Here is a 24,217-nt window from a genome sequence, read left to right as displayed (position 1 = left end):
CTTTATCCAAGGTAGTTAAGTGAATTTTATCAGATTTACTTGTCCCACTGTTTATTTCAGGTGAGTCAACTTTCATTTTCAGAGTGTTAGAAATCTAAGTATTACAGCTTTAGTAGTATAGGACATTCTTTAACTGGTTAATTGAAATTATTTAAGTCTTTCAATTGTTAAGAGTCTTTAATTAAATTTATTTGGGGGCATGGTTTTTAAAATTCCAGAGCTCTGCTCCTAGAAGCTACTGTAGCAATTTCAAACACCTAGCTAGGAACCAGGGAACTATCAATTTGTGAATTTTTTTTTAAAGCAGTGTAGCTAGCTGCCTATTATTAACTATGTATTCCAGCTCTTGTCTCATACTCCTAGAATTTAGTGACGTGGGTGTACACTATATTTCTCGTTGGCAACTTCAAACTGAGTAAAGTAGTTTCAGGTACTACTCCTGCTCCTGCCAAGTTGATATTTTTTAAAGTAGAAAAATGTTAGTGAAAATATTTTGTTCGTTTTTTTTTTTTTTTTTTTTTAAAGGAAATATTTACATAGAAACTTCTGGTTATATTATTACAGCAAGTTACTGGTCCTTGCCAGCACCAAGTACGTCATAGCAAACCACGCAAATAAAGGCACAGAGTTTATTTGTGGTTTACATACAATACAAAGAGGAAACATAAAATAACTTTGCATTCCAAAAATTGATAATGAGTTCTGAAATTAATTTAGGCCAGATCCCGTAACAAATAGCAGTATATGCTTTCCCTTTCAGGCCTGAACACCTACATGTACTAGGCCAAATAAGTTTCTGTTGTAATTACAAGCAGGTGTAGTGCCCACTTAAAATGAACTGAGATCAAATTCCTTCAGCTGGACCACTGTACTGGTCTTTCATTCACTGTGTACCTGTTCTGGATTTGGACCTGTAGCAAAGGGCTCTCTCTCCTGACAGCGTAGTGTACAATCCCAGTCTCTCACATGACTTTAGTCATTCATAGCCTTACCAGTCTAAAAAGCCTTATTTTTTTGTTAATGAAACTATTCAATACCTTAATTATCCTTGTAAAACTGTCTCCTATGGAGTGTCCAGGAATGTAGCAGTGTCCATGGCAAAGAATTAAGCTTATAGAATTCAATATTTAACAATTTCAATAAGTTTAAGGTTCTGCACCTCCATTTTACTTCCTAAAGAATCATGCCCTGGAATAAGGAAATCCTTGGAGGGCTATTCCCCAATAAACTGGGGTGGACGTTTCTCTCTGAAGGCAGCCATCCCTTCCTGGCGGTCTCTTGTAGGAATATTCTGCATTAAAATAAAAAAGCAGTTTCTTTTGTAAAGGTAGGCAGCCAATACTGAATTAAAATCACTGTCAATATACTTAGACGTAAAAGCTTTTATGGATATTAAATCAACATCTCAGAAGTAAGGAGGTCAACTGCCACATCTTACAAAGAGGAAAAGGTTAAATAACTTTCAGTGTAGGGCACAGCACATGAGTACCGGATACAGTCCAATGGACAATGCCATTGAATTTAAGGGAACTGTCCTCTATTACGTATAGGAAGATCCATAAGCCCAAAATAACTCATTGTGAGGATACAAAGAAAATATTGCATGCTCCTGAAATATTGTTTTCAACCTAACCAGAAAATACATACAGGCAACAGGAATCTAGTGTCCAACTCAACCAGCCCCAAACCATCACAATGTAAGGGCCCATGCTAGAAATTGTATATGTGGGTACATATGGCTAAATTTAGTTAAACATGCAATTCTTTTTCAGTAAGATGATCAAGTTAGGGCTTTGGTGGACCAAGTTCAGTCTGAGGTAGGTGCAGGAGTCCAACTAGCATTCACGGGAACCCTGTTAATGGGAATGTAAAACTTAGATCCATGTTTAAGGTCTTGCTTATACAAGAAAGTTATTGTGGAATAAGTCAGGGTGTGAATTTAAAACAGAACAGTTATTCTGCAAAGTCTGTGTGGACACTCTTATTCCAGAGTAAGTGTGTGCCTTTTTGTGATTTAAGATTAATCCACTTCTGAATTAGTTGAACTGATTCAGAGTAAGAGTGTCCATAGATGAGGTTATTGCAGGAAAGTTATTCTGTAATAGCTACAATATAGACAAGCGCTAAGGGACTTCAGTAAGTTTTCAAATGTTTGTATGAGTTTTAGCCATTAAACTTCTTATCTCATGTAAGTTGTGAGGCTATTACAGTACTTAGGAAATGTACAGTGTGATTTAAAAAAAAAAAAACCACAAAAAACAGCACAACATACCTGCGCATAACACATTCCCTCAATAGCCATCCCCGATGCAATATCCACCTGAAGGGAAGAAGTGATCTCTGAAGTACACAGCATTCAAACTGCAGTACACTTTTGAGTATTTTCCATGATTAAATGTCAGAGTTAGTATTAAATTACTAACTCTAACCCTAGCATTACTGTTCTAGTATTTACAGCGAACACAGAGTCCGAATCCTGCTCTACCACACTGTTAATTTTGTTCATGCCTCAGGAGCCAATCTTACAAAGAGACTGATCCCTTATTGAAAACAGCGATTAGAATCTGTTTACAGAACTTTCTTCGACTGTTCTAAACATTTTTATTGCAGTTTTATGAATGGCTCTTAAATTTTTTGCTTCATTGAATATTTCATAAACATTCTCTTGGCAAAAAAAAAAAGTTACCTCTATCCCTCTGTTTATTGCCAGTTTACCCATTTTCACAGCTATGGGAGCCTTTAAAACAAAAAAGATAACTGAAGTCAACAAACTTAAAAGTCAAAGTCAGTTATTCACCCAGCTTTTTCCAAAGACGGTCTCTTGTCTTCAGGAGTTTGCAGTAAAGCTAATACTATATATTGCCAAAAAAGCTAAGACTGTCTACAGTTCATAATAGAATGTACTTTTAAGTATTCAAGCCAAAGTTTTCAGACTTGAGTGCCTAAATATGCATTCTTGCCTACATACATGGCCTGATTTTCAGAGGTGCTGAGCACCCACCGCTTGCACTGAAACAGCAGTAGTGCTAAGTACCACTGCAAGACAAATTAGCAAGACAAAAATCAGCAGATTGAAAGTCATCACTTTTAGGGCTGGATGTGTACAGTGCCACCACTTTAGAGAGAGTAGTCCCAGTACACTTATTTCAAACAGTGTATGCTGGTCATACGTGTTTGATGCACAGAACAATAGTGTCCTAATGCTAAGGAACCATTAGCTATGTCTCCTACCATTCCTCATAGAAGTAAAATACAACAGCTAATGCAGTGGGAGAACATTAAGGCTATTTTGATGTAGTCATTCATATCCCATTCATGAAGAGGAAACAAAAATAAGTTCTGTTTCTCATACTGAATTTCAAAGATCTGATTTTCAAAGCTTGCCTCCTTTTTGCTGCTGTAAGCGATGACACCTAGAGGTCTGATTGTGCCCATAAGTCAGCTAGTAGATGTCTACATTGCATCATTTGCACTTGCACTGAATTGAATCTGCTAAGAGAGTGAGTGGGCTGAAGATGCTTTAAGAAAAATAAGTCCCCCAAGATTTCAGTATTTCATGGAAAGAGTTAAGAAGCTAGCCATGTCCCACAAAGTAGCCAAAACACCTTCTATAGATGAAACACATGAGCCAAATAAACAATACTGACCTGAGGAACAATTTCTTTAGCTAAGGTTAATGCTCTCTGGTAAGCAGCATCCCCTTCATCATTCTGTGGCACTGTGTGGTTTACTAATCCTATTGAGAGTGCTTGTTGTCCATCAATCTGTCTGCCAGTGAAAATGAGTTCCTTAGCAAGACCTATTCCAATACAGCGGGGCAGGCGTTGGGTTCCACCTTAAGACAATATACCACATTATGCTTTTCTGAGAAACAAATAGCGAAAACCACTCCAATATATTTTACCTGTTTATACATGTGAAAAAAATGGTGTTTTAATAGTACTAGTAGTAACATGCACTATAGCCCCTGTCATCTGAGAAGCTCAAGATTTTACACATTAGGTCACAGCACCTTGGTGGAGTGAACAAGTATTCACACATTGTATAAAGGGTGAAATGGTCTACCAACCTAAGATCACTGGAAGTCAGTAGCAGAGCTCAGACAAACTGCAATTGAGACTCCCAGCTCCTTGCTCTGACTACTAGATAACACTTCCTTTGTTATAAAAGGATTTTCATCAAGTACAGCCCTACAGTAAAATTCACATTTAGCTGTAAAAATACCAGAAGATTTAATGAAGCTAGGTTACCTGCACCAGGAAGAAGTCCTCTTGTGGTCTCAATCAGGCCCATTTTAGCTGATGAAGCTATTTTTAAATAAATTTTTTTAAAAAAATTATTTTCTCACAACAGAAGATAGCTGTTAACATTACTAAGATCATTTTCTCTCCAAGAATGCCAGTGGCTGAATCCCACTAGAGTCAATGGTGTCAAGTGGCTAAATTCCTTTCACACTAAACATACATCATTTTGTATTGAAAGGTATCAAAAATGTAACTAAAATGAGTGTGCCTGCAGTGATTAGTCACATTCTGCGATTTCTGTGGACATGCTTATGACTGGGGCATACCATTTGCTAAGCAAACTAGAGCTACGGATCTTGGCGTAAACACTTTTCTGACACACGCGTTTGTTCCATAAAAAGAAAAGGTAAATTGATTCCAGCTTTTGCTGAATAAAAGTGTTTCTGCTTATCTACCACCTTAGCACCAGCTGGAAAGTGACCTCTGTGCAAAGTGGATCTTTAGCATTCATTCATTCTGGGCATCTTGCAGCTAGACTCCATTCTCAATTGCAGATTAGCCTCAAATATTATTTCTTATTGCTTTGAGGTGTCTGTTATACAATCAGAACATTTCTCTTTTAAAGCAGCATTAAGTTACCAAACAGCCATCTTGGGAGATTTCAGGAATAAGATGGGCCAGGTTACTACATTAACTTCAGGTAGCCAGAGAGGATGGGTGCTACAGTCAACCAACCCCAACTACAAGTTAGGTGGAGATGAGCCTAGACTTAAATATCCTTTGTAGCTGACTGCTTCCAGGAAATCTGGCATTATTTTCCCAGGAAAAAGGGAACTAAGGGCGTGATATGAAGATTCAGAAGGGAGGGAGGAATTAAAGCATTTTGCTAACTTTTTTTAAAAACCTCACCCATTAATTTATATGCCATGTTTACTCGAGATATTAAGTATTTTCATATTAAGCAATAAGGAGGAAATCCGGTAGCACTATAAGAGTTATGTGGGGACACTTATTCCAAAGGCAGGGTGCACTGAAGAAGTTGCAGTACCTCAATGGGCTGGGAGCCTCTAGAAGAGATTCTTACTCCTCCTGAAATGGATGCAAGTGGGGAGGAGGTTTTGGTTCTCTCTGACTTAGTCTTGGAATTAGCCTGACATCACCTTGTGCAGGTCACTAGGTGATAAAGTAAAAGTGTCATAATTCAGCTTGCCACATGATCTGAGATAATGGAGCTGTTCTGAAAAGAAATAGGTCTCTGATCTTGTGCAAGTTACGAGTACATAGGGATGGCCCAGTCCCTCTGTTGATGTACTTTCTAAAGGGTCTGTTCTCTCTCATCAGTGTGCAGGGACCTCACTGCCAAAAGTAGGTTAGACCAAACCAGGGCTGATAAGGGGTATATGGTTAATGCCCAATAAACCTGCTGTTAGTGGGCATTAGCCATATACCCCTACCACCAACCAGAGATTAACCCCTTCAAAAAGAATTTTAGTGTCACTCATATTGATACCTCATCTAAAATTGTTTTCCTTTTTAAACAAAAGACATACAGCTTTCTCAAATAGTTAAACATCACCAAAATTTTAGGCAAGTGCCTATTCGTTTAATTCATCACACAAGTTCCTGTCTTAGCTTATCAGAAAAGGAACCAAACAGCCTTTAGCTTACTTTCAAATGTTATTTAATTAAAACCAGTGATTACTTTAAATATCCCATATTTGGCAGTGCACATACCTGCTATTCGAAGATCACACGCTAATGCCAATTCCAATCCCCCACCCAATGCATAGCCTTCTATTGCAGCTATTGTGGGCATAGGCAGTGCAGCTATTAAAGACAAAACAGATTTGAAAGTTTAATTACAGAAGCGGTTTTTCAGTGAGTGTTTCATGTAATTACATCTCAAATGTTCCAAGTTTGATATGTTGCTACAATGATTTCAAATGATACAAGTTGTGCTTTTTTTCCTTCCTCCTCTTTAAAAATGGAGATACATTAAATGTGAACATCCAATTGTTACAATGAAACAATTGTTACAATGAAACAGTCAATGAACAGATTCTACACATTGAGGCACTCTCCACGTTCCATTTTATATGGCTACAAATGGTCAGTCCCCACTGCTGTCCAATTCAGCTGAATATTACATACTGCATTAAGTATGTTTATGAACATTACATAAGCCTCCCTACACTTGTGAGCTAGGTGAGTATCTCTCCCATTTTAAAGTTGGGGAAATCAAGGCACCTAGTTGTCAAGCATCTCTTGCAAAGAAAAAAACAAACAAATCACATTGAGTGAATAGAAAAGTTGGGAACAGAATCCAGAAGTGTTATCTTGAAGTTCCTGGCTCTAACTACTAAACAACATTCCCTCAAACATCCTTTGGTGCTTTGTAACATGAAAGTCCCATTTGGGTACACGTACTTTGTATAATACATTTATCTTCTTCTTACTGTTACTTTGATTGATATTCTAGTCATTCATTTGTCTTTTAAACATCTAGCTAAAATATCTCCGTCCAGGGACAACAGAACAATTCATTAATACAAGAATAGAATTGATTGTTCAGATCCACACTTCTTGTCTAAACAGAGGTAAAATCTTCAGAGGCTAGTCCAACTAGAAATTGACTCAATGATCCAAGCTCCTTTACTATTCTATATAGGTTCTTGTATCACACCCATCCCTGTAGTATCTGAGCACCTTCCAGTATCACGCATTAAGTGACATGACTAACATCTGTCATGTCTGGTTCATTCTTCCATATCCTCTCCCACAGGGGGAGAATTGTGTGTGCTATGAAGTGGTGGTGTTTTTTTTAAGAGTGTATTTGCTGTGCTCATTTCTCCTAGAGCAAGGTAGCTCTAAGAAGTGCACCTTGCACTTGGAGCAGAAGGTGGTCCTTAGAAGGTCTGTGATGGTCCTTAGTTCCTTAGACAGAAGTTCATTCTGCAGTCTCAGACCAGGCCCCAAGAACCATCTCTTGCATGGATGAGTTTTACTCTTTTGGGGTAGGTATCCTTATAAAGTTTCCCTGATATAGCACCACTGACTGCCCCCATGGTGTGGACATATATAGAGATACACGTTTTATAACTCATCATTTACCAATTTCATCCATTAAACTTCTCAGCCTATGAACAAAGTGTCCAACTTCAGTATCATTCATTTGTGCCCGCTCCTTTAAATCAGCGCCTAAAGCGTGAGGAAAACAAAGAATTCAATGATAGAAGAAAGGTAACACAGGCAGTTGAGCAGCAGTGCTTGACGTGGCTATGCAGGAGAGTCAAGTTCAAAAGCAATCTTGGGATGCCAACTCTAAACTACTAGAGCTTAGGTGCAGCATTGCTGGAATTCAAGCATTCAGGCTTTAAGAATGGTTGTGGAGTGCTCTGCTCTGTTGCTGTCTTTGTTAGATAGTTCATAGAGCGGCACCAATTTCTGTGTCTAAGGAGGTTATATCTCAAAATTGCAGGGTGGGGCCTTGCTGTGAGCAGCCCATGGGTCTAAGTGGAAAGAAATGGTAAAATAAAGAGAGAAGGGCTAGTCTTCAGGTGTAGCTTGCTCTGCCTGCTGAGGTCTCAATTTCTAAAGCAGGGAGTTACATATGCCTAGCCAGGACAAGGGAATGGTTTGTTCCTTATTATCCCTGCAAAGTCAAACTGGTTTCTTAAGTTTGTTTTTACATCTATTGCTCAACATAGTCTAATCTGTACAACATAATTTGAAGGTGTCTATTTTTAATATCAAGTGACAGAACATTTGTTACATACCTGCACAAAACACGCCTTTTACTTCACTTTTAAACACTACTACACGGATCCTTTCATCACAACGGAGACTTTCTAGAGCTCTGAATAGCTAAGAGTTTAATCAAGAAGAGGAGTTAAGAAAAACTGAATGTGTCAAGCATATAAATTACTATGCATGTTTAAATGACTGAAGACTCCTATATTTTGGTAAAAGTTTCATTTCCTTCTTCTCTGTGGGCATAAGGATCTCTTAGAAAGCCAGCCTCAGGGATGGCCCATACTACACACATGGTTTCTACAACCCCCTCCTGAAACTCTTAGGATTCTCCTCTTCTCAATCCCATCCACAGAGGTTTTTCTGCATCCCTGACTGTCCTTCCTCTTCAGAGTTGAGCAAGGCTTCCGCTGAAACAGGTCAGTCCCCAATTTGACCAGAGAGGCTGCGTATGCCCAACAAAAAGTCTCCTTTTCCCAGGGACTAAGCTGCTTTTTGACTACTCCCAGCCCCTGCTGGCCTAGGAACAAAGGACATAGCTCTAGTCTCAGACTTGGATCTCACACATGGCACCTCGCTGCAGCAGGTCTAGACCATCAAGCTGAACCCAGCCCAAGTTGTTAGGCCCAAACGATGGACCTACATGGAGAGTTGCTTTGGGGTGAAGTTCTGATACCTTCCAGACCCCTTCCATTTGTTGATTTTTGAAACCCAGTCCTACTGCAGGGTGGAAATTAAGCAAACCAAACACACTTGTTAGTCTAACAGTGAATTTGCACAGGTTCATTCACTAACAGTAAATTGTAAATTTGATTAAAATAAAATAATGTACTGGATACAACAAGGATTAGATTGCCAAAAGTATATACCAGGGAGATTTCTGAAAGTAAGCAAGATGGGACCATTCTCAAGGCACACGTATTTTTTCGTGTAACAATCATAGCAACACCTCTTTAAGTGGAATCATTTAGTGTTGTTACAAAAGCCAGTCAAATCATGCTCCCTATCCAGAATATTTTTGATAGTTCAAAGTTCTCCTCTGTTAGGAGATTAACAACACTAAATTCTTGCTTCTTTCTTTGGTGCATCTCTGATCTGTGAGTTCATTTTCCCTAGCTGACAACACAATATGCTCTAAGTTTTTCCTCTTTGATAGTGGAAATCTGAGATTATGAATGGCCAGGAGCTACTAGTGCCCCAAGATAAGGGGAAGAGGAGACACTGCAGCTCTGGAAGGCACATCCAACAAAAATGTAGCAGTGTCCCCATCTTTGAAATGGAAGCAACTATACTTAACCTATTTTCCAGCCTCTTTAGAGTGGTGAGAATTAGTTTGTCTGTGTAAAGTCTTACACATTAAAAAAATAAAATAAAGCCAAAATAAAAGTGATTGGGTGCTTAAGTTTTCTCTTCTGCAATTACTATGGCCATTTTACTTCTACAGGATACTGTTAGGATATACGCAAAAAGAAAAGGAGTACTTGTGGCACCTTAGAGACTAACCAATTTATTTGAGCATGAGCTTTCGTGAGCTACAGCTCACTTCATCAGATGTTTACCGTGGATACTGCAGCAGACTTTATATACACACAGAAATCATGAAACAATACCTCCTCCCACCCCACTGTCCTGCTGGATTTGTGCTGGAAATGGCCCACCTGTTGATCACTTTAGATAAGCTATTACCAGCAGGACAGTGGGGTGGGAGGAGGTATTGTTTCATGATTTCTGTGTGTATATAAAGTCTGCTGCAGTATCCACGGTAAACATCTGATGAAGTGAGCTGTAGCTCACGAAAGCTCATGCTCAAATAAATTGGTTAGTCTCTAAGGTGCCACAAGTACTCCTTTTCTTTTTGCGAATACAGACTAACACGGCTGTTCCTCTGAAACCTGTTAGGATATAGATATTCAGGCCTGTCTGTAAAGGCCTATACTCTAAGAATTTAGGTGTATTCTTATCACTTGGCTAATTATAGAGGTATAAAAGAATCAAAACCACTGTCTGCCAGTGTAAGGGCCTTCTCTTACTGTGACAGTTTGTGGCCCTGTGCTTAGGCTCAGGCCTTTGGCTAAGCAGCAGAGGCAGCCATAAGCTGGGAAGCGAACAGTCACATCCTCACATTCCAAACTAGTCACACTGAAATAAGGTGCTATTGGGCTGTTAGGCACTATCAGGACAGGATTGTATTCCTATCACCTCCAGAGAAAGGGAAGTGCCTAGAAAATGTAAAAGGAAACTTAGTTTGATAGCATCCTGTCTGGCAAGAACTCACTTATCAATAGCTGGGATGTGAAATCCTCACTTCTGTGTTGTCTTGTCTTTGTAGTTCCCACTTTGCTATTGTTTGTCTGTATAATCTCTGTCTGGTTCTGTGATTGTTCCTGTCTGCTGTATAATTAATTTTGCTGGGTGTAAACTAATTAAGGTGGTGGGATATAATTGGTAACATAATCATGTTACAATATGTTAGGATTGGTTAGTTAAATTTCAGGAAAATGATTGGTTAAGGTATAGCTAAGCAGAACTCAAGTTTTACTATATAATCTGTAGTCAATGAGGAAGTGACTGGGTGTGGGTGGGCATGTGGGTGTGTGAGATGGGAACAGGGAATGGGGGTAAGAAAATTGGAATCATGTTTTGCTAAAGGGGGAGATGGGAACAGGGAATGGGGGTAAGAAAATTGGAATCATGTTTTGCTAAAGGGGGAAATGGGAACAGGGAATGGGAGTAAGGAAGTTGGAATCATGTTTGGCTAAGGGTAGGAATGAGAACAGGGACACAGGTGTAAGGCTCTGTGGTGTCAGAGCTGGGAAGGAGGATACTAAGGAAGAAAACTGGAATCATGCTTGCTGGAATTTCACCCCAATAAACATCGAATTGTTTGCACCTTTGGACTTCGGGTATTGTTGCTCTCTGTTCATGCGAGAAGGACCAGGGAAGTAAGTGGGTGAAGGAATAAGCCCCCTAACAGATACATTTAGATACTGATCACAATTCTAAACAATGTTTACAGCCTAGAGAAAGACAGGCAGATATACTTACTTCATTAACAAGTACTTTTCCCAGTGAATTTTTGGCATGGGCTCTGTTCATCAGGATTTCAGCAATTCCTTTAGTAAAAAAGAGAGAATTTCAGTTAAATATAAATTGTATCTTTAAACAAAATGTGACATGGCCAGTCTTCTTGGAACAGTCGCCCCAAGTACTGTAACTCTTCCTTCTTGAGACTTTGTATAAAGATTTTTTAAAATATAAAGTAGGCTGCTTAAGTGAGTGAGTTTTAAATGGAACACGCCAGACCACATTTGTGAAAGGCAGCACTACAGAATCATTGCGAGGTTACATAATACTGCAAAAATGTAGATAAATAATCCTTTAACTTAAAAGTGGACCTCTTGTCCAACTTGGCAGTTCCAGGTGTTCTTTGCATTTTTTTAAACCTAAGAACAGAATGGATCCATGTAACAGTTCCATTTTGCATTTTCTGTTTTGCTTTCCTCATACGGTCTTCCTGCTTGGATTAGCTGTTCAGGTATTTTCCTTAATGGAGAAAACCTTCTTCCCATACCAACTGCTTACAGGAGAAGAACAGTGCAAACTGGACAACATCAGTAATGATTCACTGTCTAGAGCCATCTGGAAACTGCAAATCCATTTCTCACAACTAAGCCTTTTGTGTAATCACTAGTTTAAGAACCAGGGGCCTTGCCTTGCTCAAGGTTCTCAAAGTCCAGCCAAAAAAAAAAAAAGCAACACATTGTCCGTAGAATATTAACATACAGCTTCTCCCTGTGTCATGCTGTTCTTGAAAGAAAACCAGCCTCAGAAGTGAGGTGCTGTAGTGAAGCCATTTCCAAAGTTTTCACTGGTGCAAAGCAGAAAGGGGACATGGGTTCTATTTCCAATACCCCATGCATTCTGTGAGGATGGGCATTAATTACTTCCTCATTTATTTACAGGCATTTCTATTGTGCTCATCACCTTCTCTGAGCTTCTGGTGAGTGAGAATGAATAGGTGTTCCATCATCACAGGATGTTGTGAAGTATCATTATCCCCATTTTACAGCTAGGGAAAGTGAGTTAGAGAGGTGAATTGACTTGCCGAAGGTCACACAGGAAACTTGTAGCAGAGCAAGAAATGGAACCCAGATCTCCTGTCTCCCAGTGACTGACCATTGTGAATGTGTACAATTCCTTTTTTCCTGGTTGGACTCTTACTCCTAATTTCTCTAGTCCTGTCCAGCTCCAAATTTGCTCTATGATCCTGTTGCTGTTGTACATGAAGATGCACAACAAAATATACAATGTTAGTATTTTCTACTACTGCTAGAAGATCTTTACATTTCAACCACTGGTTTGTGACTGGCTAGCTGGTGAGGGATCACCATCGACCAAATGGAAGAGAAAAGTCAGCTAGCAATAAAGGCTTGTACAACAGCTGGCATAGGGCTACAATGGGAGCTAGCACTAGGACAGTTGTACAAAACCAAAAAATTGCAGAAGAAGCTAGAGAACCTGTTTTGCAAATCCCAGAATAAGTTAACCTCCTTGAAAGCTTGTTTTGTGGAAATCTTACCTTATCCTTAAATGGACCTGCAACTCTTCTCCTCCAACCCTAAGGTTATCCTACCTTTATTACTGTACATTACTGACATCAGAAAAAAAATTAACAGAGTGAATTTAGAGAACAGATTATTTATATTCAATTTCATTGCATGCTTCCTGCAAAGCTTTTTCCTAGTGCCCATCTGTTTTGGGTCTTTGTAGTTGTACCTGTCAGCCAGATGTGGACCAAATAAAGGACAAAAAGATTGTAGAAAACTTTATGAAATTTGCAACCTAAGTAATCACCTAGCAGGGTGTTTCAACCCAAGCACAAATCATTCGTGTTCCAGCTGCACTATGGAAAACTAACCTATCATGTTTCAGAGTAGTAGGCATGTTAGTCTGTATCTGCAAAAAGAACAGGAGTACTTATGGCACCTTAAGGGTATGTCTACACTACGGAATAAGGTCGAATTTATAGAAGTCGGTTTTTTAGAAATTGGTTTTATATATTCGAGTGTGTGTGTCCCCACAGAAAATGCTCTAAGTGCATTAAGTGCATTAACTCGGCGGAGCGCTTCCACAGTATCGAGGCTAGAGTCGACTTCCGGAGCGTTGCACTGTGGGTAGCTATCCCACAGTTCCCGCAGTCTCTGCTGCCCATTGGAATTCTGGGTTGAGATCCCAATGCCTGATGGGGCTAAAACATTGTCGTGGGTGGTTCTGGATTCATATCGTCAGGCCCCCGTTCCCTCCCTCCCTCCCTCCCTCCGTGAAAGCAAGGGCAGACAATCGTTTCGCGCCTTTTTTCCTGAGTTACCTGTGCAGACGCCATACCACTGCAAGCATGGAGCCCGCTCAGGTAACCGTCACCCTATGTCTCCTGGGTGCTGGCAGACGCGGTACGGCATTGCTACACAGTAGCAGCAACCCCTTGCCTTGTGGTAGCAGACGGTACAGTACGACTGGTAGCCGTCATCGTCATGTCCGAGGTGCTCCTGGCCACGTCGGCTGGGAGCGCCTGGGCAGACATGGGCGCAGGGACTAAATTTGGAGTGACTTGACCAGGTCATTCTCTTTAGTCCTGCAGTCAGTCCTATTGAACCGTCTTATGGTGAGCGGGCAGGCGATACGGACTGCTAGCAGTCGTACTGTACCATCTTCTGCCAGGCAGGCAAGAGATGAGGATTGCTAGCAGTCGTATTGTACCATCTTCTGCCAGGCAGGCAAGAGATGAGGATGGCTAGCAGTCGTACTGTACCATCTTCTGCCAAGCAGCCATGAGATGTGGATGGCATGCAGTCCTTCTGCACCGTCTGCTGCCAGCCAAAGCTGTAAAAGATAGATGGAGTGGGTCAAAACAAGAAATAGACCAGATTTGTTTTGTACTCATTTGCCTCCTCCCCTGTCTAGGGGACTCATTCATCTAGGTCACACTGCAGTCATTCACAGAGAAGGTGCAGCAAGGTAAATCTAGCCATGTATCAATCAGAGGCCAGGCTAACCTCCTTGTTCCAATAAGAACGATAACTTAGGTGCACCATTTCTTTTTGGAACCCTCCGTGAAGTCCTGCCTGAAATACTCCTTGATGTAAAGACACCCCCTTTGTTGATTTTAGCTCCCTGAAGCCAACCCTGTAAGCCGTGTCGTCAGTCGCCCCTCCCTCCGTCAGAGCAACGGCAGACAATCGTTCCGCGCCTTTTTTCTGTGCGGACGCCATACCAAGGCAAGCATGGAGGCCGCTCAGCTCACTTTGGCAATTAGGAGCACATTAAACACCACACGCATTATCCAGCAGTATATGCAGCACCAGAACCTGGCAAAGCGATACCGGGCGAGGAGGCGACGTCAGCGCGGTCACGTGAGTGATCAGGACATGGACACAGATTTCTCTGAAAGCATGGGCCCTGCCAATGCATGCATCATGGTGCTAATGCGGCAGGTTCATGCTGTGGAACGCCGATTCTGGGCTCGGGAAACAAGCACAGACTGGTGGGACCGCATAGTGTTGCAGGTCTGGGATGATTCCCAGTGGCTGCGAAACTTTCGCATGCGTAAGGGCACTTTCATGGAACTTTGTGACTTGCTTTCCCCTGCCCTGAGGCGCATGAATACCAAAATGAGAGCAGCCCTCATAGTTGAGAAGCGAGTGGCGATAGCCCTGTGGAAGCTTGCAACGCCAGACAGCTACCGGTCAGTTGGGAATCAATTTGGAGTGGGCAAATCTACTGTGGGGGCTGCTGTGATGCAAGTAGCCCACGCAATCAAAGATCTGCTGATATCAAGGGTAGTGACCCTGGAAAATGTGCAGGTCATAGTGGATGGCTTTGCTGCAATGGGATTCCCTAACTGTGGTGGGGCTATAGACGGAACCCATATCCCTATCTTGGCACCGGAGCACCAAGCCGCCGAGTACATAAACCGCCAGGGGTACTTTTCGATAGTGCTGCAAGCTCTGGTGGATCACAAGGGACGTTTCACCAATATCAACGTGGGATGGCCGGGAAAGGTGCATGATGCTCGCATCTTCAGGAACTCTGGTCTGTTTCAAAAGCTGCAGGAAGGGACTTTATTCCCAGACCAGAAAATAACTGTTGGGGATGTTGAAATGCCTATATGTATCCTTGGGGACCCAGCCTACCCCTTAATGCCATGGCTCATGAAGCCGTACACAGGCAGCCTGGACAGTAGTCAGGAGCTGTTCAACTACAGGCTGAGCAAGTGCAGAATGGTGGTAGAATGTGCATTTGGACATTTAAAGGCGCGCTGGCGCAGTTTACTGACTCGCTTAGACCTCAGCGAAACCAATATTCCCACTGTTATTACTGCTTGCTGTGTGCTCCACAATATCTGTGAGAGTAAGGGGGAGACGTTTATGGCGGGGTGGGAGGTTGAGGCAAATCGCCTGGCTGCTGGTTACGCGCAGCCAGACACCAGGGCGGTTAGAAGAGCACAGGAGGGCGCGGTACGCATCAGAGAAGCTTTGAAAACCAGTTTCATGATTGGCCAGGCTACGGTGTGAAAGTTCTGTTTGTTTCTCCTTGATGAAACCCCCCACCCCTTGGTTCACTCTACTTCCCTGTAAGCTAACCACCCGCCCCTCCTCCCTTCAATCACCGCTTGCAGAGGCAATAAAGTCATTGTTGCTTCACATTCATGCATTCTTTATTCATTCATCACACAAATAGGGGGATGACTACCAAGGTAGCCCAGGAGGGGTGGTGGAGGAGGGAAGGAAAATGCCACACAGCACTTTAAGCACAGCAATTTAAAAGTTTACAACTTTAAAATTTATTGAATGACAGCCTTCTTTTTTTTGGGCAATCCTCTGTGGTGGAGTGGCTAGTTGGCCGGAGGCCCCCCCACCGCGTTCTTGGGCGTCTGGGTGTGGAGGCTATGGAACTTGGGGAGGAGGGCGGTTGGTTACAGAGGGGCTGCAGTGGCAGTCTGTGCTCCAGCTGCCTTTGCTGCAGCTCAACCATACACTGGAGCATACTGGTTTGGTCCTGCAGCAGCCTCAGCATTGAATCCTGCCTCCTCTCATCACGCTGCCGCCACATTTGAGCTTCAGCCCTGTCTTCAGCCCGCCACTTACTCTCTTCAGCCCGCCACCTCTCCTCCTGGTCATTTTATGCTTTCCTGCACTCTGACATTATTTGCCTCCACGCATTCGTCTGTGCTCTGTCAGTGTGGGAGGACAGCATGAGCTCGGAGAACATTTCATCGCGAGTGCGTTTTTTTTTCTTTCTAAGCTTCACTAGCCTCTGGGAAGGAGAAGATCCTGTGATCATTGAAACACATGCAGCTGGTGGAGAAAAAAAAAGGGACAGCGGTATTTAAAAAGACACATTTTATAAAACAGTGGCTACACTCTTTCAGGGTAAACCTTGCTGTTAACATTACATACATAGCACATGTGCTTTCGTTACAAGGTCGCATTTTGCCTCCTCCCACCGCGTGACTACCCCCTCAACCTTCCCCCCTCCCTGTGGCTAACAGTGGGGAACATTTCTGTTTAGCCACAGGCAAACAGCCCAGCAGGAATGGGCTCCTCTGAGTGTCCCCTGAAGAAAAGCACTCTATTTCAACCAGGTGACCATGAATTATATCTCACTCTCCTGAGGATAACACAGAGAGATAAAGAACGGATGTTGTTTGAATGCCAGCAAACATACACTGCAATGCTTTGTTCTACAATGATTCCCGAGTACGTGTTACTGGCCTGGAGTGGTAAAGTGTCCTACCATGAAGGACGCAATAAGGCTGCCCTCCCCAGAAACCTTTTGCAAAGGCTTTAGGACTACATCTAGGAGAACCGCAAATGCCAGGGCAAAGTAACCCTTTCACATGCTTGCTTTTAAACCATGTATAGTATTTTAAAAGGTACACTCACCAGAGGTCCCTTCTCCGCCTGCTGGGTCCAGGAGGCAGCCTTGGGTGGGTTCGGGGGGTACTGGGTCCAGGTCTAGGGTGAGAAACAGTTCCTGGCTGTCGGGAAAACCGGTTTCTCCGCTTGCTTGCTGTGAGCTATCTACAACCTCCTCCTCATCATCATCTTCTTCGTCCCCAAAACCTGCTTCCGTATTGCCTCCATCTCCATTGAAGGAGTCAAACAACACGGCTGGGGTAGTGGTGGCTGAACCCCCTAAAATGGCATGTAGCTCATCATAGAAGCGGCATGTTTGGGGCTCTGACCCAGAGCGGCTGTTCGCCTCTCTGGTTTTCTGGTAGGCTTGCCTCAGCTCCTTCAGTTTCACACGGCACTGCTTCGGGTCCCTGTTATGGCCTCTGTCCTTCATGCCCTGGGAGATTTTGACAAAGGTTTTGGCATTTCGAAAACTGGAACGGAGTTCTGATAGCACGGATTCCTCTCCCCAAACAGCGATCAGATCCCGTACCTCCTGTTCAGTCCATGCTGGAGCTCTTTTGCGATTCTGGGACTCCATCATGGTCACCTGTGCTGATGAGCTCTGCATGGTCACCTGCAGCTTGCCATGCTGGCCAAACAGGAAATGAGATTCAAAAGTTCGCGGTTCTTTTCCTGTCTACCTGGCCAGTGCATCTGAGTTGAGAGTGCTGTCCAGAGCGGTCATAATGGAGCACTCTGGGATAGCTCCCGGAGGCCAATACCATCGAATTGTGTCCACAGTACCCCAAATTCGAGCCGGCAACGTCGATTTAAGCGCTAATCCACTTGTCAGGGGTGGAGTAAGGAAATCGATTTTAAGAGCCCTTTAAGTCGAAATAAAGGGCTTCATTGTGTGGACGGGTGCAGGTTTACATCGATTTAACGCTGCTAAATTTGACCTAAAGTCCTAGTGTAGACCAGGGCTAACAAATTTATTTGAGCATAAGCTTTCGTGAGCTACAGCTCGCTTCATCGGATGCATGCAGTGGAAAATACAGTGGGGAGATTTATATACACAGAGAACATGAAACAATGGGTGTTACCATACACACTGTAAGGAGAATGATCAGGTAAGGTGAACTATTACCAGCAGGAGAGTGGGGGTGGGGGAGGGAAACCTTTTGTAGTGATAATCAAGGGGGGCCATTTCCAGCAGTTGACAAGAACGTGTGAGGAACAGTGGGGGGGGGGGGGGAGGAGGAAATAAATGTGGGGAAATAGTTTTACTTTGTGTAATGACACGTCCACTACCAGTCTTTATTCAAGCCTAAGTTAATTGTATTCAGTGTGCAAATTAATTCCAATTCAGCAGTCTCTCGTTGGAGTCTGTTTTTGAAGTTTTTTTGTTGAAGAATTGGCACTTTTAGGTCTGTAATCGAGTGACCAAAGAGATTGAGGTGTTCTCCAACTGGTTTTTGAATGTTATAATTCTTGACGTCTGATTTGTGTCCATTTATTCTTTTACGTAGAGACTGTCCAGTTTGGCCAATGTACATGGCAGGGGGCATTGCTGGCACATGATAGCATATATCACATTGGTAGATGTGCAGGTGAACGAGCCTCTGATAGTGTGGCTGATGTGATTAGGCCCTATGATGGTGTCCCCTGAATAGATATGTGGACACAGTTGGCAACGGGCTTTGTTGCAAGGATAGGTTCCTGGGTTAGTGGTTTTGTTGTGTGGTTGCTGGTATTTGCTTCAGGTTGGGGGGCTGTCTATAAGTAAGGACTGGCCTGTCTCCCAAGATCTGTGAGAGTGATGGGTCGTCCTTTAGGATAGGTTGTAGATCCTTGATACACATGTAGATACACACTATCAGAGCTGTACCCAGATCCTCCAACATGGTTGCTTTTCAGGCAGTAGATAGGAATTGTTTTTTACCCCATCTCTGCTATCTATAACTAAATACATACATACAGTTTGACAACAGTTCTGGTGCAATATTCCTGGTTCTGCTTTGTTACACAACAACATACTGCCCATATGAACTGTGTGGATACGCCCAGAGTGCATTAGAAGTGGGTTTAAAATAAATTCCAGGGCCCAAGTCTCTAGCTGGCCTAATGCTAGTTGTTATTGTCTGGCTATTGTACAGTTTACTCCTGCCTATACAGACCTGGCAGGGTCAGATCATGATTGGGCACATGATTATTACCAGCTGGTAAACTGGACTCACGAATTTATTTGAGCACAAGCTCAAAGCATAAGCATCAGCTCACTTCATTGGATGCACTGTGTGCTCTGTAGCTCAGGCGGGGGCTTTCTGTTTCTGGGTTGTTGCAACTTCCCTGCCGCAGTTTCACAGTCTGCACATTTCAGGAGAGTATTTGCCAGCTGCGATTTTGGAGTAGGGAGGAGAGAAAGCACCTCTCCAGAGTTATTTCGTGTAGCTCGGGAAACGGAGTCATTTTTGTGGGCCAAGACTTGAGTAGAGCAGGGGGAAAGGGAGGGGAAGAGAGTTGATTCCCCCCTGCAGCTACCTCCATTCTAGAAGAGGAAGTTGCCTGGCCAGCACCAGACTTTCTACCTCTCCCTCCCATGGGACTGGAGGGGCGGGTCTGGACTCACCGCTGCTTTCCCCGCCGTGCACGTTGACCAGGATCTCCTTCCCCCCGGACGAGGATCTCTTGCTGTGGCCGCCGGCCCCGCCGGGGTGCGGCGCGGCGAGCGCCCTGCACCCAGCTGCAGCTCTCCCCAGCCGAAGCATTGTGCGGGCTTTCAAGGCTTTCAAAGCGACAGCGGCGGCTGCTTCCTCCTGCGCCTACCTCCGAGTTTGGGGAGAAGCTCTGCTGCGCCACCCACTGGCGGAAATGCTCCCTGCAGCCTCCAGAGGGCAGGGGAAAGTAGAACCCACCATTCCAGCAAAATTGCTACTGGGCTTGGCTCTGATTTAATGGGCGGCAAGACCCCACTGTCCTGCTGGGAGAAAGGGGGCTCAGAAAAGGTTGCTGATTTATTTAAATGACGGTGGGAAGCTACGATCAGAAATGGCAGGAAATACTGAGGGACTGCAAGGAGAGGTGACAGGTTATATAGCCCAAAAGCTTTTCTCTCACCAACAGAGACTGATCTATTAAAAGATATCATCTCACCCACCTTGTCTCTCAGGTTATATGAGAGGCAGTTGCCATCTACACAATCTATGGCTTTGATCCTGCCAACCCTTTAATTTTAAGCATTGCAGGGGTTCATTACGGACTAATTAACTCATTTGTCATTAAGTACTAAATAACTCATTTGGGATCAGAATTAATTATTTTAGAAAGGCTATGGAAGTTAATCCAGAAGGAAAAACTCACTGTATCTATACATTTTTAGAAATACATTTTAGTCTATTCACCTCTCTGCCTTGCTTTCCCTAGCTGTAAAATGGGGATAATGATACTTCACAACATCCTGTGATGATGGGACACCTATTCATTCTCACTCACCAGAAGCTCAGAGAAGGTGATGAGCACAATAGAAATGCCTGTAAATAAATGAGGAATAATTAATGCCCATCCTCACAGAATGCGTGGGGATCGGAAATAGAACCCATGTCCCCTTTCTGCTCTGCACCAGTGAAAACTTTGGAAATGGCTTTGCTACAGCACCTCACTTCTGAGGCTGGTTTTCTTTCAAGAACAGCATGACACAGGGAGAAGCTGTATGTTAATATTCTACAGACAATGTGTTGCTTTTTTTTTTTTTTTGGCTGGACTTTGAGAACCTTGAGCAAGGCAAGGCCCCCAGTTCTTAAACTAGTGATTATTTTTTTGGTGGAAGGAGTGATTAGCTGACACGAGAAACAAAAAGATCTACAATTTATCTGACAAAAATGCTATAAAGAAAATAGTAATTTTGTGTTACAAGAATCTGATCCCAAAATATTATATTTACTGTGACAGACAATGATAATAAAATGATATATTCATGGGAGAATGGGGCCTGTTCTCCAGCCATGGGACACAAATAAATTCCCATTTTTAAAAAATGTAGTTTCTGTGATGGGAAAATGAGGGGGACATGTATGAGCAGAAGAAAGGTTCTGCGGACTATAACACAAGAACTGGGGCTTTGTTTCCTTGTTCTACCACAGACTTTCCAAATGGCATTGGGCAAGTTGTTTAACGGTATTTAGGCACCTAACTCCCAAAGGATCTGAGCCTTAATCTCTTTGTGCTAATCCCCCATCTGCAAAATGGTAACAATAAAACTTCACAGAGGTGTTGTGCAGATTCATTAGTGTTTGTGAGGTACTCAGATGCTACAATGATGGAAACTACATAACTCCATAGATGTATAGAGCACAGGACTAGAAGCCAGGAACTGCCTTTCTGTCAGAGGATATGAGTTACTCCTCATAATTTATAGGGGGACAATACTGCCCTGAGTTCTAATCCTGCATCTGACTTCTTTTGTGGGTTTGAATAATTCACTTACCCTCTCTGCCTCAGTTTACTTATAAAGTAGGGATATTCATATTTACCTACCAACACAGGTTTTTGAGGATTAATTAACAAATATCTGTACAGTGCTAAGTATGATATTAATTATTATTGAGGAATGTACCAATTGTACAACCCAATAAGACAACTTTACAGAGCTGTACAATTACTATCTGAAAATTTAATAATTTGGTAATCTGGCTATCCATTTTTTTCTAGGGACATTTCTGCCAAACTTGCTATTTGAATTTGACTATAGTTGCAGATTGCAAAAGGCTCTTTAAATTTCCTTGTTCACGTTTAGAGCTATTTTGCAGACCTCGTTTGGAAAACAAACCATATTAGATAATTAAAGTTAACTAATAAAAAAAAGTCTCAAACCAAAAAGCCCAGCAAAATATGGAAAAAGTAACAGCTGCAAAAATGTATACAAACACATGTACATTTTCCCTACTCAACTGCACCATACCTGTCTTCCTTATAAAAGGAAGGATTACTATACTGAGGAGATACTCAGCATGAAGTTCAACTAAAGATTATTACATATGACTAGGCAATGTACGTACATCTGCATGTAAAATCAAAGACAACAGTTCTACGAGAGCTTTTGACCTTATATGTTAACTACTTAGCAAGCACTGCATTATTTTTTGTAGAACAGAGTGGCGCACCCTTTATCCTTTAATTCTAAAACTCAGATTATGCCTTGTAAAAGTCCCAAATTAATTTCTCAGATGTGAAAAAAAAATTGTCAAGAATACTGTATTAGGCTTCAATGCTGCAATGAGACCTGCATAAGCAGACCCGTGCAGTCACATGGAAGTCAGTATGGTTCTGCATGGGTGCCAGGGTCTACCCACACAAAACAGTTTGCAGCTTCAGGGCTTTTGCAGCATGAATGTGTATATTTATATATTGGTTAGGTTCTTGTTTGGTTAACCTTTTTGCTTTGTTCCAGTTATTAGCACAGCCCTGGGAATAGTGTTGGTTAGTTAAGTGCTGGTTTCATCAGACCAGCATAGGGGGAATTTTATACATTATTTTCAGGTATGTCACACCAATAATAGTGACTTAAAAAAACCTGAAGGATAGAGTGCTGCCATCTAACAATATTTTATACAGTATTTATGATCTAATTATAATCAAATTATATCTATATCTATCTATCACATTTGTAATGCTCCTATCACTATAGGAACTATAGTGGTATATATACCTCCCCAGGCCACTCCTTAGTGTACAGTCCCCACAAGAAGTACTCAGTAAACAAGGTGAGAAGATCTCTTTAAAGAATCATAGAAGCTAGAGATGAAAAAGACCTATGGGAGTTATTAAGGAATTGAAGAAAAACTGACAGGTGTGAGACAGGTGAGTTCTCACTCTCCATTTATCAGATTGATTTTATATATATTTCTCACACATGTACCTGTTTTTAGGGAGTGTTATCTAGTGATTAGTGCAGGAGACTGCAAATCAGGACACTTAGGTTCTAATCCTGACTTTTGTTAACAGTTTATGGAGGTTTTTTTATTCCCATTTATGATGCTTTGCAAATTGCTCCAGGGCTTGGAATGAAAAGGGAACACTCTTTTAAAAATTAAGCTGTTAGTTTAATAAGTATAGCAAAAAGACAAACTGAAAGTTAAAATATTTACCTCCGAGTTCTGAATAACTCTGTTGTTGCATATTCACCATATAACTTAACTGAGCACCTGATCTAGTTTAAATTAAATATCCTGTTTTTAGAGGCCATACCAGATGATTTAATGAAATTGATTGTTGCGAGTACACTGTCCACTCTCTAACCAGGGGGAATTTGAGAATTGAAAAGGTATGCATGCTGGAGCACCTCTGCAGCACTATTAAGTGCACCTCCTCTCTGTTGACTTGCTCAGCGCCTCCTCCTATCTGCCACAATATTCCCCTTTTGATCACCCTATACCCACCTTGACCTCCTTTCAGTTGCCAAATACTCCCACTCCCCCCCCCTGGTAATTTTCATCTCACTCATTAGACTCCTACCCTAAATGGCTCTCCCAATCTCCCGCTACCCTCCTCTCTCTCCAGTCTAGATCCTGCAACTGATTCTGAATGGGTCACCCAGCACCCAGGAGGAGCCAGTGAACTCAACACAGGCCTGTCCACGAGGACTTGGTTGCAATATGCAGGCTAGGGGGACTAGACAGCAAATGTGGAAAATCGGGACAGGGGGTGGGGGATAATAGGAGCTCGAAAACCGGGACTGTCCCTGTAAAATCGGGATATCTGGTCACCCTAATGCAGGCCCATAGGTGCAAAGGTCACAGGACTTTAACACCTTGTCGTCTGGAACAGGCTGCTTGATTAATGTCGGCGAGTGTTAAAGAAGGAAAAGAACTTTCCGTGCCAGTGAAGTGAAAGCTCCTCTCCCGAAATAACCCCTGGCCGATTCCCCTCCCCCGGCCCCCTCAGGCCCAGCTCACGAGTTACACAAAACTCCCTCTCGCGCCCCGCGCGGGGCGCCCTTCCCCAGCCAACGACGCTGGCGCGGAGAGCCGCAGGGCTCCCTCCTCACAGCAACGGCGGCGCTGAGCCACGGACACCGGCCAGCCACCTCCTTTGGCGGCGGTTAAACATTAACAGCGGGCTCTGGGCGGCACAGACCGGACACACGCGGGCGAGTCCACAGTCCGAGGCCCCGATCCTGCCCCTTTGGGGGAGGCGGCACGCGCCACGGCCGGCGGTTAACGCTCCTCAGAGGGCACGCGGCCGCCGCGGGTGCGAGCCAGGGGCCGGTCCCGCGAAAGGGGCGAGGCGGCCGCACACCAGCAGCCATACGTTGCCCGCCGCCGCCGCCTA

General features: G+C 43.0%; 2 protein-coding genes across 4 annotated transcripts; both read right to left on the bottom strand.

Annotated features, from left to right (window-relative positions):
• Positions 1 to 615: 615 nt before the first annotated feature.
• On the bottom strand, positions 616 to 24,045 carry ECHDC2 (enoyl-CoA hydratase domain containing 2). 3 transcript variants are annotated; one of them, XM_048860236.2, is made up of 10 exons: positions 24,023 to 24,045; positions 11,040 to 11,107; positions 8,021 to 8,108; positions 7,356 to 7,442; positions 5,979 to 6,071; positions 4,251 to 4,307; positions 3,648 to 3,835; positions 2,687 to 2,737; positions 2,273 to 2,320; positions 616 to 1,291 (listed from the first exon to the last, which is right to left on the bottom strand). In XM_048860236.2, exons 2-10 carry the CDS (start codon positions 11,088 to 11,090, stop codon positions 1,214 to 1,216), a joined length of 741 nt encoding a protein of 246 aa, XP_048716193.2. In that variant the 5' UTR covers positions 11,091 to 11,107; positions 24,023 to 24,045; the 3' UTR covers positions 616 to 1,213. The 3 variants fall into 3 exon arrangements, with proteins under 3 accessions (XP_048716193.2, XP_048716194.1, XP_048716196.1); XM_048860237.2 differs by lacking the exon at positions 24,023 to 24,045 and adding an exon at positions 19,521 to 19,739; XM_048860239.2 differs by lacking the exon at positions 24,023 to 24,045 and adding an exon at positions 11,577 to 11,638.
• On the bottom strand, positions 15,811 to 19,514 carry LOC125640988 (uncharacterized). Its single transcript, XM_048860240.2, has 2 exons — positions 16,937 to 19,514; positions 15,811 to 16,348 (listed from the first exon to the last, which is right to left on the bottom strand). The coding sequence occupies exons 1-2, from the start codon at positions 17,517 to 17,519 to the stop codon at positions 16,173 to 16,175; spliced, it is 759 nt and encodes a 252-aa protein (XP_048716197.2). The 5' UTR covers positions 17,520 to 19,514; the 3' UTR covers positions 15,811 to 16,172.
• Positions 24,046 to 24,217: the final 172 nt, after the last annotated feature.

This window comes from Caretta caretta, chromosome 8 (assembly GCF_965140235.1).
Source record: "Caretta caretta isolate rCarCar2 chromosome 8, rCarCar1.hap1, whole genome shotgun sequence".
NCBI lineage: Eukaryota > Metazoa > Chordata > Testudines > Cheloniidae > Caretta > Caretta caretta.
This window is presented reverse-complemented; position numbering and strand designations above follow the sequence as displayed.